Source organism: Chiloscyllium punctatum, chromosome 3 (assembly GCF_047496795.1).
Source record: "Chiloscyllium punctatum isolate Juve2018m chromosome 3, sChiPun1.3, whole genome shotgun sequence".
Taxonomy (NCBI): domain Eukaryota; kingdom Metazoa; phylum Chordata; class Chondrichthyes; order Orectolobiformes; family Hemiscylliidae; genus Chiloscyllium; species Chiloscyllium punctatum.
The window spans coordinates 11901424-11914315 of record NC_092741.1 but is presented as its reverse complement, the minus strand read 5'-3'; the positions used below and the strand labels follow the sequence as shown (position 1 = coordinate 11914315).

At 43.5% G+C, this 12892-nt stretch overlaps 1 protein-coding gene across 5 annotated transcripts in view; it reads right to left on the bottom strand.

Annotated features, from left to right (window-relative positions):
- nvl (nuclear VCP like) overlaps window positions 1–11094 on the bottom strand; it is a 61994-nt gene extending 50900 nt beyond the window's left edge. Inside the window, exon 1 of one of the 5 annotated variants that reach the window (XR_011952927.1) lies at window positions 10879–11094. Coding sequence is in view for 1 of the 5 variants with exons in the window: in XM_072550607.1 (XP_072406708.1) it covers window positions 10879–10984 (106 nt within the window). In the remaining 4 variants the exon portion in view is untranslated. Of the gene's footprint in view, window positions 1–10745; window positions 10776–10878 lie in introns of those variants that run through there. The other 4 variants (XM_072550607.1, XM_072550616.1, XM_072550651.1 and 1 more) reach the window with 4 other exon arrangements.
- Window positions 11095–12892: the final 1798 nt, after the last annotated feature.

The following is a 12892-nucleotide window of genomic DNA, read 5'->3' as shown; positions in this document are numbered from 1 at the left end:
TACAAGCTGATGTCATCATCCTAGGAAAAAGACTTGGACTGTCTACCCTATCTAACCCTCTGATCATTTTGTATTTCTCTATCAAATCCCCCCTTAGCCTTCTTCTTTGCAATGAGAACAGACCCAAGTCTCTCAGCCTTTCCTCATAAGACCTTCCCTCCAGACCAGGCAACATCCTGGTAAATCTCCTCTGCACATCCTTCCCAAAATATGGCGACCAGAATGTACACAATATTCCAAGTCTGGCCGCACTAGCGTTATGTACAGTTGCAGCATAATATTGCGGCACCAATTCTGGACTCTTTGAAAAGGTTCAGAAAAGATTTACACGGATGTTGCCAGGGTTGGAGGATTTGAGCTATAGGCAGAGGCTGAACAGGCTGGGGCTGTTTTCCCTGGAGTGTCAGAGGTTGAGGGGTGATCTTAGAGGTTTACAAAATCAGGTGAGGCATGTATAGGATAAGTAGACAAAGTCTTTTCTCTGGGGTTGGGGTGTCCATAACTAGAAGGCATAAGTTTAGGGTGAGGGGGGGGAAAAAGATTTAGATTAGATTCCCTACAGTGTGGAAACAGGCCCTTTGGCCCAACAAATCCACACCGACCCTCCGAAGAGTAACCCACCTAGGCCCATTTCCCTCTGACTAATTGACCTAACACTATGGGGCAATTTAGCATGGCCAAGTCACCCGACCTGCACATCTTTGGACTGTGGGAGGAAACCAGAGCACCTGGAGGAAACCCATGCAGACATAGGGAGAATCTGCAAACTCAGAGAGAATCACCAGAGGCTGGAATTGAACCTGGGACCCTGGTGCGGTGAGGCAGCAGTGCTAACCAACGATGGGGCAACATTTTCACACAGAGGGTGGTACGTGTATGGAATGAGCTGCCAGTGGTGGAGTCTGGTACAATTGCAACATTTAAAGGGCATTTGGATGGGTATATAAATAGGAAGGGTTTGAAGGGATATGGGCCAGTTGCTGGCAGGTAGGACTAGTTTGGGTTGGGATATCTGGTCGGCATGGACAGGTTGGACCAAAGGGTCTGTTTCCATGCTGTACATCTCTATGACTCTACCAATGAAACCTAACATACTGTATGCCTTCTTAACAGCACTATCCGCCTGGGTGGCAACTTTCAGGAATCTATGTACATGGACTCCAAGATCCCTCTGCACATCCACACTACCAAGAATCTTTCCACTGACCCAGTACTCTGCCTTCCTGTTATTCTTCCCAAAATGCATCACCTCACATTCAGCTGCATTGAACTCCATTTGCCACCTCTCAGCCAAATTGTGCAGTTTATCCAAGTCCCCCTGCAACCTATAACATTCTTCCACACTGTCTACTACTCCACCGACTTTAGTATCATTTGCAACTTTACTAATCCATCCACCTATGCCCGCGACTAAGTCATTTTTATAAATGACAAACAGCAGTGGTCCCAAAAGAGATCTTTGTGGCACACCACTAGTAACCGAACTCCAAGCGGAATATTTTCCATCAACCAACACTCGCTGCCTTCTTTCAGAAAGCCAATTTCTAATCCAAACTGCTAAATTACCCTCGATCCCATGCCTCTCATTTTCTCCAATAGCCTACCACGTGGAACCTTATCAAAGGCTTTACTGAAGTCCATGTACACCACGTCAACTGCCCTACCCTCATCTACATGCTTGGTCACTTGTTCAAAAAACTCAATGAGGCTTGTGACACACAATCTGCCCTTGATGAAACCATGTTGACTATCTGAAATCAAATTGCTGCTTGCTAGATGATTATAAATCTCATCTCTTATAAGCCTTTCCAAAACCTTTCTTACAACAGAATAAAGACTCACTAGTCTATAAGATGTCAAGGTCCCTTTATAATCATTTCTCAACCTCCTGCTCAGAAACGAGTCCCAATTTCAGCAATCTATGTCCAAGATCCTCACATTTGGAACCATTCTCATGAATGAATTCTGTATCCAGATGTGTTTGAATTAATAGCTTCAGAATTAGGCATAATCCTTAGAAATGACAGCAAATCCAAAATATGAAATATACTACCCCTGCCAAACGCCATCCAGAAAAGGTGTGCCCTCTACAGGTTAAATATAAACTATACATTAAGTGCATTACCACCACTTCATCCCATGCAGGATATATATTACCAGTTCAATATCTCCATAGTCATACATAACCCGTAGAAATATATTGCTGATGCTTTCAGACTAAAGTTTAATATATTTAACTAGACCAACTTTGCTTTGTGGCCCAGTCCGTATATCCTATAAAAACACATATGCCCTATGTACGTATATCCTGTAAATTCATAACACATCACATGTCTATATATCCAATAGACACATCACACGTTCTATAGCTCAGTCCTACATATCAGATACACAACATGTGATCTTTGCACTAGTCCTACATCTCCTTTAGATACATCACACGTAGTTTAAGACCTATGCCTATACACCCTATAGGAATGTATCACTTGTGGTCTATGGACAATTCCTATATATTCATCAAGATACAGTATGTGCACTATATAGTCCCATCCTAAGTATTCTGGAGATAGACCCACTGAGGTTTAACTCCCAGACTTACATGAGACATTACCCATACGATACAGCCTTTTTGTATCTATGTGAGGATCTGAAATCTGAATATCGGCTGAAATAACTAATTGTTGTCAGAAACAACCATTTAATATATGCTCTTACTAACACAGCAATAAAATGGCTTCTTAATGCAAACATCATAACAAAATGGCTTCTATGCTGCAAATTGACAATTCTGCTTAAAGCTGCATAAAATGGCTTTTAACCCTGTTAAAGCTGAACAAACCACAGACAGTCTCAGAGATTAGCAGACAATACTTCCTTTACAACGTAGAAATAACTAGGCAAGATATTACTGGCCATCCTAACTGACCTTCAAGTGCAGGTGCAGAGATTAGGTTCATGAAATAGGAGTACTTGGATGATGGAAAAGAAATTTGTTTCCCAGGAATTATCATTGGGCTAAGTTGCTTTCAGTAAAACCATTTCATTAACATTGATTGGTAATTGTTTGAATGTGCTATATGATTATAGCCTGTACCTCTCTTTGAGAAAAGTATAAAAATGTCTTTGTTTTAAGCCACGCGCGCAGTTTCTCCGAGGAACATAGAACTGTTTAACCTCTGTGTTACTGGACAACCTGTGCCTGGCCAAGATTGAATGAAGTGTGAAATCTTACAGAACCAGACCGAATTGCTAGTGTTTATTGACCGATCACGGAACCAAGAGACCCTTCCTGTGGGTCAAGATCTTCATCTGGTGCTGTGACTTGGATTCAGTACGGAGAGATTGTGGACAGGGGTATAAGAGCTTGGAGTCCTCCACTATTGAGTGTTGAGGAATTGGCCAGACAGACGTGAGTATTTTAGAACAGTTTGGTTTTCTCTCATTCAAGTCGTGGTTGACTCAGCCCCATGGTGTATATCATCTAAGTCCAGCCCGACAAGGATCGGTCCTGGTAAGAATTCACAAAAGAAAGGTGTTGGGGATTCCAGGGAGCCAGAGTCTCCCATTAACAGGTCAGGAACCTGTAATTAGAATCGGGGACTCTGACTCAGTCAGATTGGCACTGTCTAAATTGATTCCTAAATTGTTCTGTGAAAGATGAAATAAGGAAGCATCGCGATACATTATAACAAGACTATCAAGGGTTTTGGAAAGTTGAGAAGGGTTTGTGGAATTCAGTAGATTGTTGTGTGTTGACGGGCTGTTAGACAGTGAAGGTTTTGAGTCAGGATCATAAAAGAAAGGTTGTTTAAGATGGACAGTAATACAGACAAGACGGAAGATCTGTCTTCATTATTGGTGAAATGATGTGAGAAGTATCCGGTGAAGTCGGAAAGCCTGCGGAAACTTTCTGGCGCCTTAAATAAGACATTGGATGATGAGCAGGGGCCAAGAGGTGGCCGTAAAAGTATTCAATGGGTTACATTAGCCCAGCAATTGATTTTGCAACAAAATTTGGCCTCGAAAACAAAAGAATTGATTGGACTGTGGCGGCAATTCTGTGATGAAAGCCACAAAGAATCAGTTTTGCTGTCATAGCAGGATAGTGCCACCAAATTGGGAACTGCATTAACTAATGATAGTACCATGCACTCTATTGAGGTCCTCAAAAATGAATGTGCTCGAGTCAAACATCAACAGAAACAAAATGAAAAATCACCGGTGACTGGTAAACAAAACAAACTGTGCAATTCAATGGTTGGCTTTGGTTTGGGCACGGGAGACAGCAAAAATTCAGACTTAGATGATTAGTATTCCTACCTGCACCTTGCATCATCACCACCTCCCCCACCCCAACCTATCCCACAAGTGAATCTTAACGTGCCCCCCATTATTCCAGCCCCTGCCAGATCGGCAAGTCTAGAGCCCCAAGCACCCCCTGCCCTAACCCTTTCCCCACAGACTGTCCACCTCCGCCTTATCAAACTGTTGTTCCACCTAATCCTCAAATCCCCCTTGTTTCCCTGCCGCTGACCCTTGTATTTTTCCCATCTGGATTTACCCCCGCTACTGCCACTCTTGCCCCCATTCCTCAGGTTCCTGTTAGGTTGGCAACTGCAGCTCACCCTCAGACATATGCTGCTGCTGTAGCCACACCTGCTCCCCCACCCTCTCCTCAGTTTACTAACCCTATTGCTTGGAACACTCGCAGTTGACAGAAATCAAAATCTCGCCAATCTACTGAAAAAAACTTGTTCAATGATCAGAAATACCACGGAGTTCCTCTTCCGAGGACTCGGGAGACAAAATACCTGCATCTGGCAAGTTCTCTATGTCAGAACTGCCAAACCCATGGGCTGGTGCTCCCGGTCAAAATGCCACTATCAGTGTCTACTGTCCCTGGAAGCCCCATGAAAGTCTGTCTATTCTCAGTAATGCGCCTGACTGCCACCAAACTCCTCAACAGTTCATTGATTTCCTAAAGATCACAATTAAAGTTTATGACAGCATTGCCCAGGACCTTTGGGCCTTTATTCAACAAATCCTTACCCTTACAAAACCTTATCCGTACTGGTAAAACCTATTGATCTTACTCGTATTCTTGAACTTCACTCTAAAAGTAAGGAGTCTGTTGAAGATTTCCTTGAACACTTCTGAGAGTGCTATGAGTCCTCCTCTGGAGATTGAGCTTTGAATTTCCATGCTGTCAATGCTCAATATAACTCCATGTTATTAAACTGTCTGCGACCCTCTGTCGCCACAGTGGTCAAGACAAACACCCTGGACTGGGTCGACACTAATCCGAATCAACTCCAACGTTCTGTTAAGGCTTTACGGAAACATCAGAGCGAAGACAAAGCTCTAAACCGCATCAAATATCAGAATTTGTTGTCCAGGAGGAGACTGGTATGTTAGAGTAGCAGCCCTGCACCTTTTGAAGGCCACAGTCGTGGGCGTGGCAGAGGTGCCCCTCTCAGGCAGCCCCTCAGAGGTGTTTTAATTGTGGCAGCCCATATCACTGGGCTTGTGATTGCCCAACCCAAGGCTGCTTTATTCGTGGCCACCTTCTTCATTGGGCCTCTAATTGCCCTAAAGGGGCAATGGGGGGGGGAACCAAGGAAGCACTTATGGAAATTACCCTCAGGACCCCTATGACAACTGGGGGAATCTCTCCAATAATAATCATCCTTTGCCACAAGCAAGAGGCAGAGGACAACTCACTTATTTTTTGCGAAAAAACTCCTTTTCTCAAGGACTAGGTAACTTTCCCTTACAGTCTGTGTCTTCCAAGCAGAAACTCACAGTCTTTCTTAAAGTTGACAACAGTTGGTATCCCTTTCTGATTGACACAGGGGCTTCAATGTCCTCAGTGAAATCCGACATGAACCTTCTAGACTTTAAAGAGACAAAGAAATTATCTGGCTTTCAAGGAGAAACTCACAAATATTCACTTTCTGATCTAGTTCCTGTTCATTTCCAAGGCTATTCCCTGGACCACCACTTTGTGATCACTACCACATTATCCTGCAATTTAATGGGACAAGATCTTAAGTGTGCCTTCCAAGTTAAACTCGCTTGTTCCCCTGATGGTGTCCAACTTGATTCTGACTCAGTTGAATGCCAACTGTACATGCCCACTAAACCTCAATGGTGGTAACTTGACCTTGACCCCCAAGGATCTGGAAGTCACATCACCCTTGCTAATGATCAGACAGCCAAGACAAATCCTTTGAAGACTTCTTTAGAGACTTGATGGGTACTGAATGGCCTGTACAGATCTTGGCTCGGGTCACCAGCCCAGAAGACAATGCAGATTTTGTTCAAATACCCTTTCACCTGTGGAAACAAGCAGACACCTCAGCTGCTCACATCACCTGGAAGGTTAATCCACCTCATCATGTTAAGGACCTGGGCCCCTTGGTCCACCATGTAGTCACCAGGGCTGACCAACTGCTACCTACTGCAAACCTTCCAAGGAGGGATGACTATCCTCCACTATCTAACTCCTACCTCTCACAATGCTACACTTTGGCAACAGGAAAGTGGAGACATCCTTGATTTAGTCTGCCCTGATGTATGGGCCGAAACATTCTCCCATGTTGGAGTCACGGATTGCGAACCCATTCAGATCACTCTAAAACCAAATGTGATTCTACCATCCATCCGGCAATACTGCCTGAAACAACAAGCGATACTGAGCCTTACTGTTTTAATTGATAACTTTCTTCCTCAAGACATTTTGGTCCCTTGCTAATAACCCAATAACATTTCAATTATGGCTGTCCGAAAATCTGGCAAGCCAGACCAGTATAGACTGTTCAAGATTTAAGAGCTATCAACTTCATGCCCTGGTCCCAAATCCAGCTCATATTCTAGCCTCGGTACCATCAGATGCTAAATTTTTCGCTGTTGTTGACCTGCAACATGCTTTATCCTCTCTGCCTCTTCATGAAGACAGTCAGTACCTATTCACCTTTACCGTTCATGGACACCAGCTGATGTCGACTTGACTACCTCAAGGCTTCATACACTCTCCAACTCTTTTCTCTCAGGCCTTGCAGAGACAATTGTGGGCTCTCACCCTCGCAGGTGGGTCTGCACTGATTCAATATGTAGGCGACCTCCTTATAGCTAATGTGGATGAAGAATCCAACTGCTCTGATGTTGTCCTCCTCCTCCTCAACTATCTGAAACACCTTGGGCTATGTAACCTCTCCAAAAAAGTTTTCCATTGCACAACGTCAAGTAAAGTTTCTAGGTTTCATCCTGTCTGCTGACTCACGCTCTCTTGAACAGAGACGCATCACTCCCATTGTCAATTTCCCGGTCCTAACAAATGTGAAACAGGTACGCGAGTGGCTGAGCACGGTCAACTTCTGCTGACAATGGATCCGCAACGCTGCCCTCCTCAATAAAACGTTGATCTCATTCACCTCCTATGAAGGTACCTTTGACCTCTTCTCAGAGGCAAAGCAAGTCTTGTCACAAGCTCCAGCTTTGGGACGACTACACTATGGCAGACGCTTCCAACTGTACTGCACTATTCTGGATGACTGGGCTTCCTCAATTCTCACTCAACTACATGGAGATTGACACTGCCCAGTTGCTTATTTCTCTATTAAAGTTGAGGACATCCCCGTTGCACCCAAATCCTAACCTCTATTTATCTTAGTTTGCGTATTCACAGAAAACCTCACACTTCAGCAGGACATTATCATCTACAGTTCTCAAGCAGTAATCACCCTGATGGGACAATTGCAAACCCAACATTTGACTGCTGCTCACCAAAACCGTTGAGGTTTATCTCCTCAACAAACTCCAACTGACCTTTAAGTACTGTACCACCATTAATCCTGTTGGATTTCCTTGCACACCTGATCATGATTATTTTCTCCTCATCAATGACAATATCCAAATTTGTCCGGATCTTTCTGATGTCCCTGTCTCAGACCCCAATATCAATATGTTCACTGATGTTCCACTCCTCTTCACTACCCTGACTGGTGTTAAGGTCGCCGGGCGCTCCGCGTGGGTTCATCTCCATCATTGCAAGGTCATCATACAAGCCCCTTCCAAGAGGGGAGATGATGGAGATGGAGACAACAGGGAACAAAGGGGAACCGTAATCAAACCAGACTACTAAGATATGGCTGCATGTTTTGAATCGTAATTCTTCCTCTGTTTTAGCTATTCTAACCCTTGCTCCAGAAATGACCATAATGAAGAAGGTCAAACTTACCCTGTAACATAGACCCGCCATCACCAGCATTGGTTCTCAAGAAGGCACTGTTTACCGTGTGATCCTGAGCAACCAGAGACTGTGTACCATTTTTGCCAGAAAGGTGGCTTTGTGTGCCAAGAGACTGATTCCTTCGATGCATGGCATGTTACCAAGAATGATTGTCGCAATGTTCAACTGCATCAAGAGGATTGGACAGTTCAGTTACAGAACAAGTCCAACTGGTCTTTACCCTCTCAGGGTGTTGTGCGCCAGTTTGATTTCAGTTGTGCTATGGGCAGCCCTGGTAAGACTTGCCCCTATTCAAATAGGTCTAAATCTGCATGCCACAAAAGATAAAAGGGGGAATGTTATCTTTCACTAACAACCTGTTTCTTCAGAGTCTTAATAAAATATTCGGCCAGGATGAAGTGGTCTGTTATGCTCTTACATCAGCAGAAGACTCTTTAACCCCTTTCTCCCTCCCGAATCCCAACGGAGGAGTATGGAATACTTCTAAGGCATTTACTGGACATAATTTTTTTTTGACTATTACTTATCCACACCTGCTAGTTGCTTGTGGACTTCCTTTACTAAGTCCAGGGTAGCCTATCCCAATTGTTACAATGGTAAGGGATGGGGGTGCACTTACGTGAATGCAACTAAGACTATTCCCTGCGCAATGATTACATGTACCAATTGCCACTGCTCCTCTGTAGGGCCTTGCATATCATGCATATGCCTAGTGGAGGAGTGTCTCTCTGTTATCACTGGTATTCAGGCCCTTTGTGGAATGGGCAATGGCACCGACCTCCACTACGAGACCCCTAACGGCACCTCCATCTTCCCAATTGTGGGATGGAAGGAACCATTCTGGGACAATAACCACATCTCTTACCGAAAGATGCACCTCTTTTTATTGAGCAGCTTTCACCCTAAGCACCCGAAGGACAACCATACTTTATAGCCATGGACTACCCATGTGTTCAGGGAAGTCACAAAGACAGGCCTGCTTCTTATTGGGAAGCTCCCTCCATCAGCTATACTAAACATGGTTACTATTTTTCCAGCCAAGGCAAAGCAACGAACATCCTTGTCCTTGATGAAATAGGTACTCCTCATGCTGTAGCTGTAGGAACACTTTCCCCTACTACTGTTTCCTGTCCAATTACCAGGGAATGTGATTGGGGTTCTCTGTCAAATGTTCAATCTCACCCGAATTCTGCGTACATTGGAGAGATGCTAAGGCTTTGGCACCACTAAAGCTCAGTCTGAGGGCTACGCATTTCTTAGTACCCTTTCCTCAGAAGGATCTACAGGAATTATTAGCTATCAAAACTGAAATTACCTGATTTGCAGTCTTACCCTCTCGGGCAATGAGACAGCCATGGCCTTAGCAGGAGTCAAGGACATGCTCTCAGAATTACACCTATTTTCCCAACAAAACCGGAACACCCTCAACTACCTACTCGACAAAGAGGGTAGGGTTTGCGCCATAATTAAAGGCAAATGCACGGTGGGGGTTATTGACCGCATCAGGAATATTACCAGGCATGTAGATAACATCCACGCCTTCGTCAGTCAAATGACAGAAGCCACGAGATGGGGAGATTGGGGGTTTTGGCTCATGATACAACTGGTTGATAAATCTGGCCATGTATATTGGTATTGTTTTATTTTGTCTCTTTGCTGGCATTGCTATTGCAAAATGTATTATTGTTAAGCTAATAACTTCTGTTGACAACATCAGTTCCCTCCAGAAAATGCTTCTTCTCCACCTGAATGAAGATGAGGAGGTGTGATTGCCTACCCCAACTTCTTCCTCGGAGGAGAAGGAAGCATGGCAGTCTCTAGCATCCATTCAATTGGTCTGACCTAATCTATGCCCTCCCATCCTATGGAATGACTAAGGTGGGGGATGAGGATCTGAAATCTAAATACAGGCTGAAGTAACTAGCTGTTGTCAGAAACAGCCATTTAACACATGCTCTTACTGACATAGGTAGCAAGAAAATGGCTCCTTAATGCAAATAACATGACAAAATGGCTTCTAGGCTGCAAACTGACAATTCTGCTAAAAGCTGTATAAAATGGCTTTTCACCCTGCTAAAGCTGCATAACTGAAAGCTGTGAAATCCTTCAGAACCAGACCAAATTGCAAGTGTTTATTGATCGATCGCGGAACCAAGACACCCCTGCTGTGGGTCAAGGTCTTCATATGTATTTCACCCATGTCATATCAGCCAGTCATATATATTCTATGGTTTAAAATAAAATCACAATACCAGGTTATAGTCCAACAGTTTTAATTGTAAACACTAGCTTTCAGAGCACTGCTCCTTCATCAGGTGGTTGGCAACCTGAAGGAGCAGCGCTCCGAAAGCTAGTGCTTCCAATTAAACCTGTTGGACTATAACCTGGTGTTGTGTGATTTTTAACTTTGTACACCCCAGTCCAACGCCAGCATCTCCAAATTATATTCTATGGTTATTCAGTATTTCGGCTCTATGCCACAGAGATATAATACCTGAGCGAAACGGTGAGCTCTTAGATAAATCTGTAAGGGTGCACAAATTGTGCTATTTGGCACCGTCCAACATATTCAAATAAAAAGTAGTGTTCGTGAGGCTCCCTCCCCTGGTTTCTCTCTGATAACGTACCTGTGATGTTCACTTTTCTTTTTTGAAGCTTCTTCACGTGAAATGGGTCCTTCTTGGGGTCCTCACTTGAAGTGAGCGCGGCAGCTGCTACGGACAATGCCAGCATGATTCAAGCATTTTTTAAATTATCTCCGATTAACGAAGGCGGATGACTGGAGTCAACCAACAGCATGGTCGTTTCAGGCTTGGGTTTGAACGTTGGATATGTTAACAGGCACATTCCTAGACACATTTTCGGACAATCTGATGAGACATTTGTCACTGCCGGAAGTGCGTATCAGCGCTCAGAACAGTTTCCGTTGTCTGGCCGTCATTTTGTAAAGGCTTTCCCCATCTTTCTAAAGGTGAGCTTTTCCAGTGTGTCGCTTTTGTCTCCCCATCTTAGTAAAGGTGAAGGTTTCCGGATTAGCTTTGCTGTGTCGCCATTTTAGTAAAGGTGAGATTTTTCTGGAGTGGCTCTCAGTCTCATCCTGTTTCAATTTCTCCACCTGATCAATTTAACTGCCAAAGTGTACCTTAGTTTAGTCACAGAAAGTAGTCAGAGTTCTGTAATTCACTGAGGTTATGACTGTTTCTCTACCCTGATTATCCCTATATTCCTGATGTCTTTGGTATCTCCTCTGTGATGTAGTGGTAATATTATTTATTGGAGCAGTAATCCTGAGTATCACATTAATGTTCTGGGAACTTGGGTTTGAATAACCTGTGGTAAATGGTGAAATTTGAATTCAGTAAAACCTGGAATTAAAAACAAGATTAATGATGCCATGTAATGACTGCTGTTTAAAAACCTATCTGCTTCACTAATGTGCTTTAGAGAAGGAAATTTGTTGTCCTCACTTGATCTGGCCAGCGATATGGTTAGGATCAGACACTAAACCCACAGCAGTATGATTGACTTAACCATGCAATTTTGGACAAAAGTACTAAACAGGAACAGCAGTTGGCTTTTTGGACATAAGCCCTTCATGTGTAGTTCTCATTTTCTCCCAGGAGTACAAAAGAACAGTGTAATATTTAAAACTGGAAAAAAAACTGCAACACAAAGGGACTTGGGGATACTTGTGCCTGTAACATAAAAAGCTAGCACACATGCACAGTAGGTAATTAAAAAGGCTAATGGAATGTAGTTCCTTATTTGAAGAGGGATAAAGTATAACAGTAAGCAAAACTCATTGCAACCTTAAAAGATTCTAGAAAGGCCACATCTGGAATACTGTGAGCAGTTTTGGTCCCCTAAATTAAGATATTGTTTCATTCGAGGCTGTTCAGAGAAGGTTCTCTACAATTACCCTGGTGTGGAGGGATTGTCTTTTAAGCAAAAGTTAATACTGTGCTTTCTGGAGTTTGGAAGAATGAGAGGCAATCTTATTGAAACAAATAGGATTTTTAAGGGATTTAGAAGGGTAATTGCAGAGAGGTCGTGCAGCAAGAATATAAAGAATTAGGTCAGAGATTAAAGACGAAGACCACTAACGTTGTAATCTCTGGATTACTTCCGGTGCCCACATACTACTAAATATATGAATAAGAAAATAGATGAATGTGTGGCTTAAGGGATGATGCAGAAGGGAGGACTGGGGAAAGTGGGACTTGTACAAGCTAGATGGGTTGTCCTGAACCAGAATGTGTTCAATATCTTCACTGGGAGGTTTGTTCATGTTATTGAGGAGACTTTGGCAGGGTGTTGGAGCACAGAATGGATGTGAAGTCTGGACAATCCAGCAAGTGGCAGGATAGGAGGATTGGAAAGCTAAATTTTATATATTTAAATGCAAGGAGCCTGCCTGAGAAGGCAGATGAACTTACAGAGCCATGATCAGCACATGAGAATATGATATTACAATCATTGAGACATGGTTGAAGAAAGGGCAGACTGGCAGCTCAACATTCCACAAATTTCAGTCATGACAGGTGGCTGTAAGAGAGGTGGGAGCATTACGAGCTACCTGACAAAGGAGCAGCGCTCCAAAAGCTGGTCCTTCCAAATACACCTGTTGGACTATAACCAAGT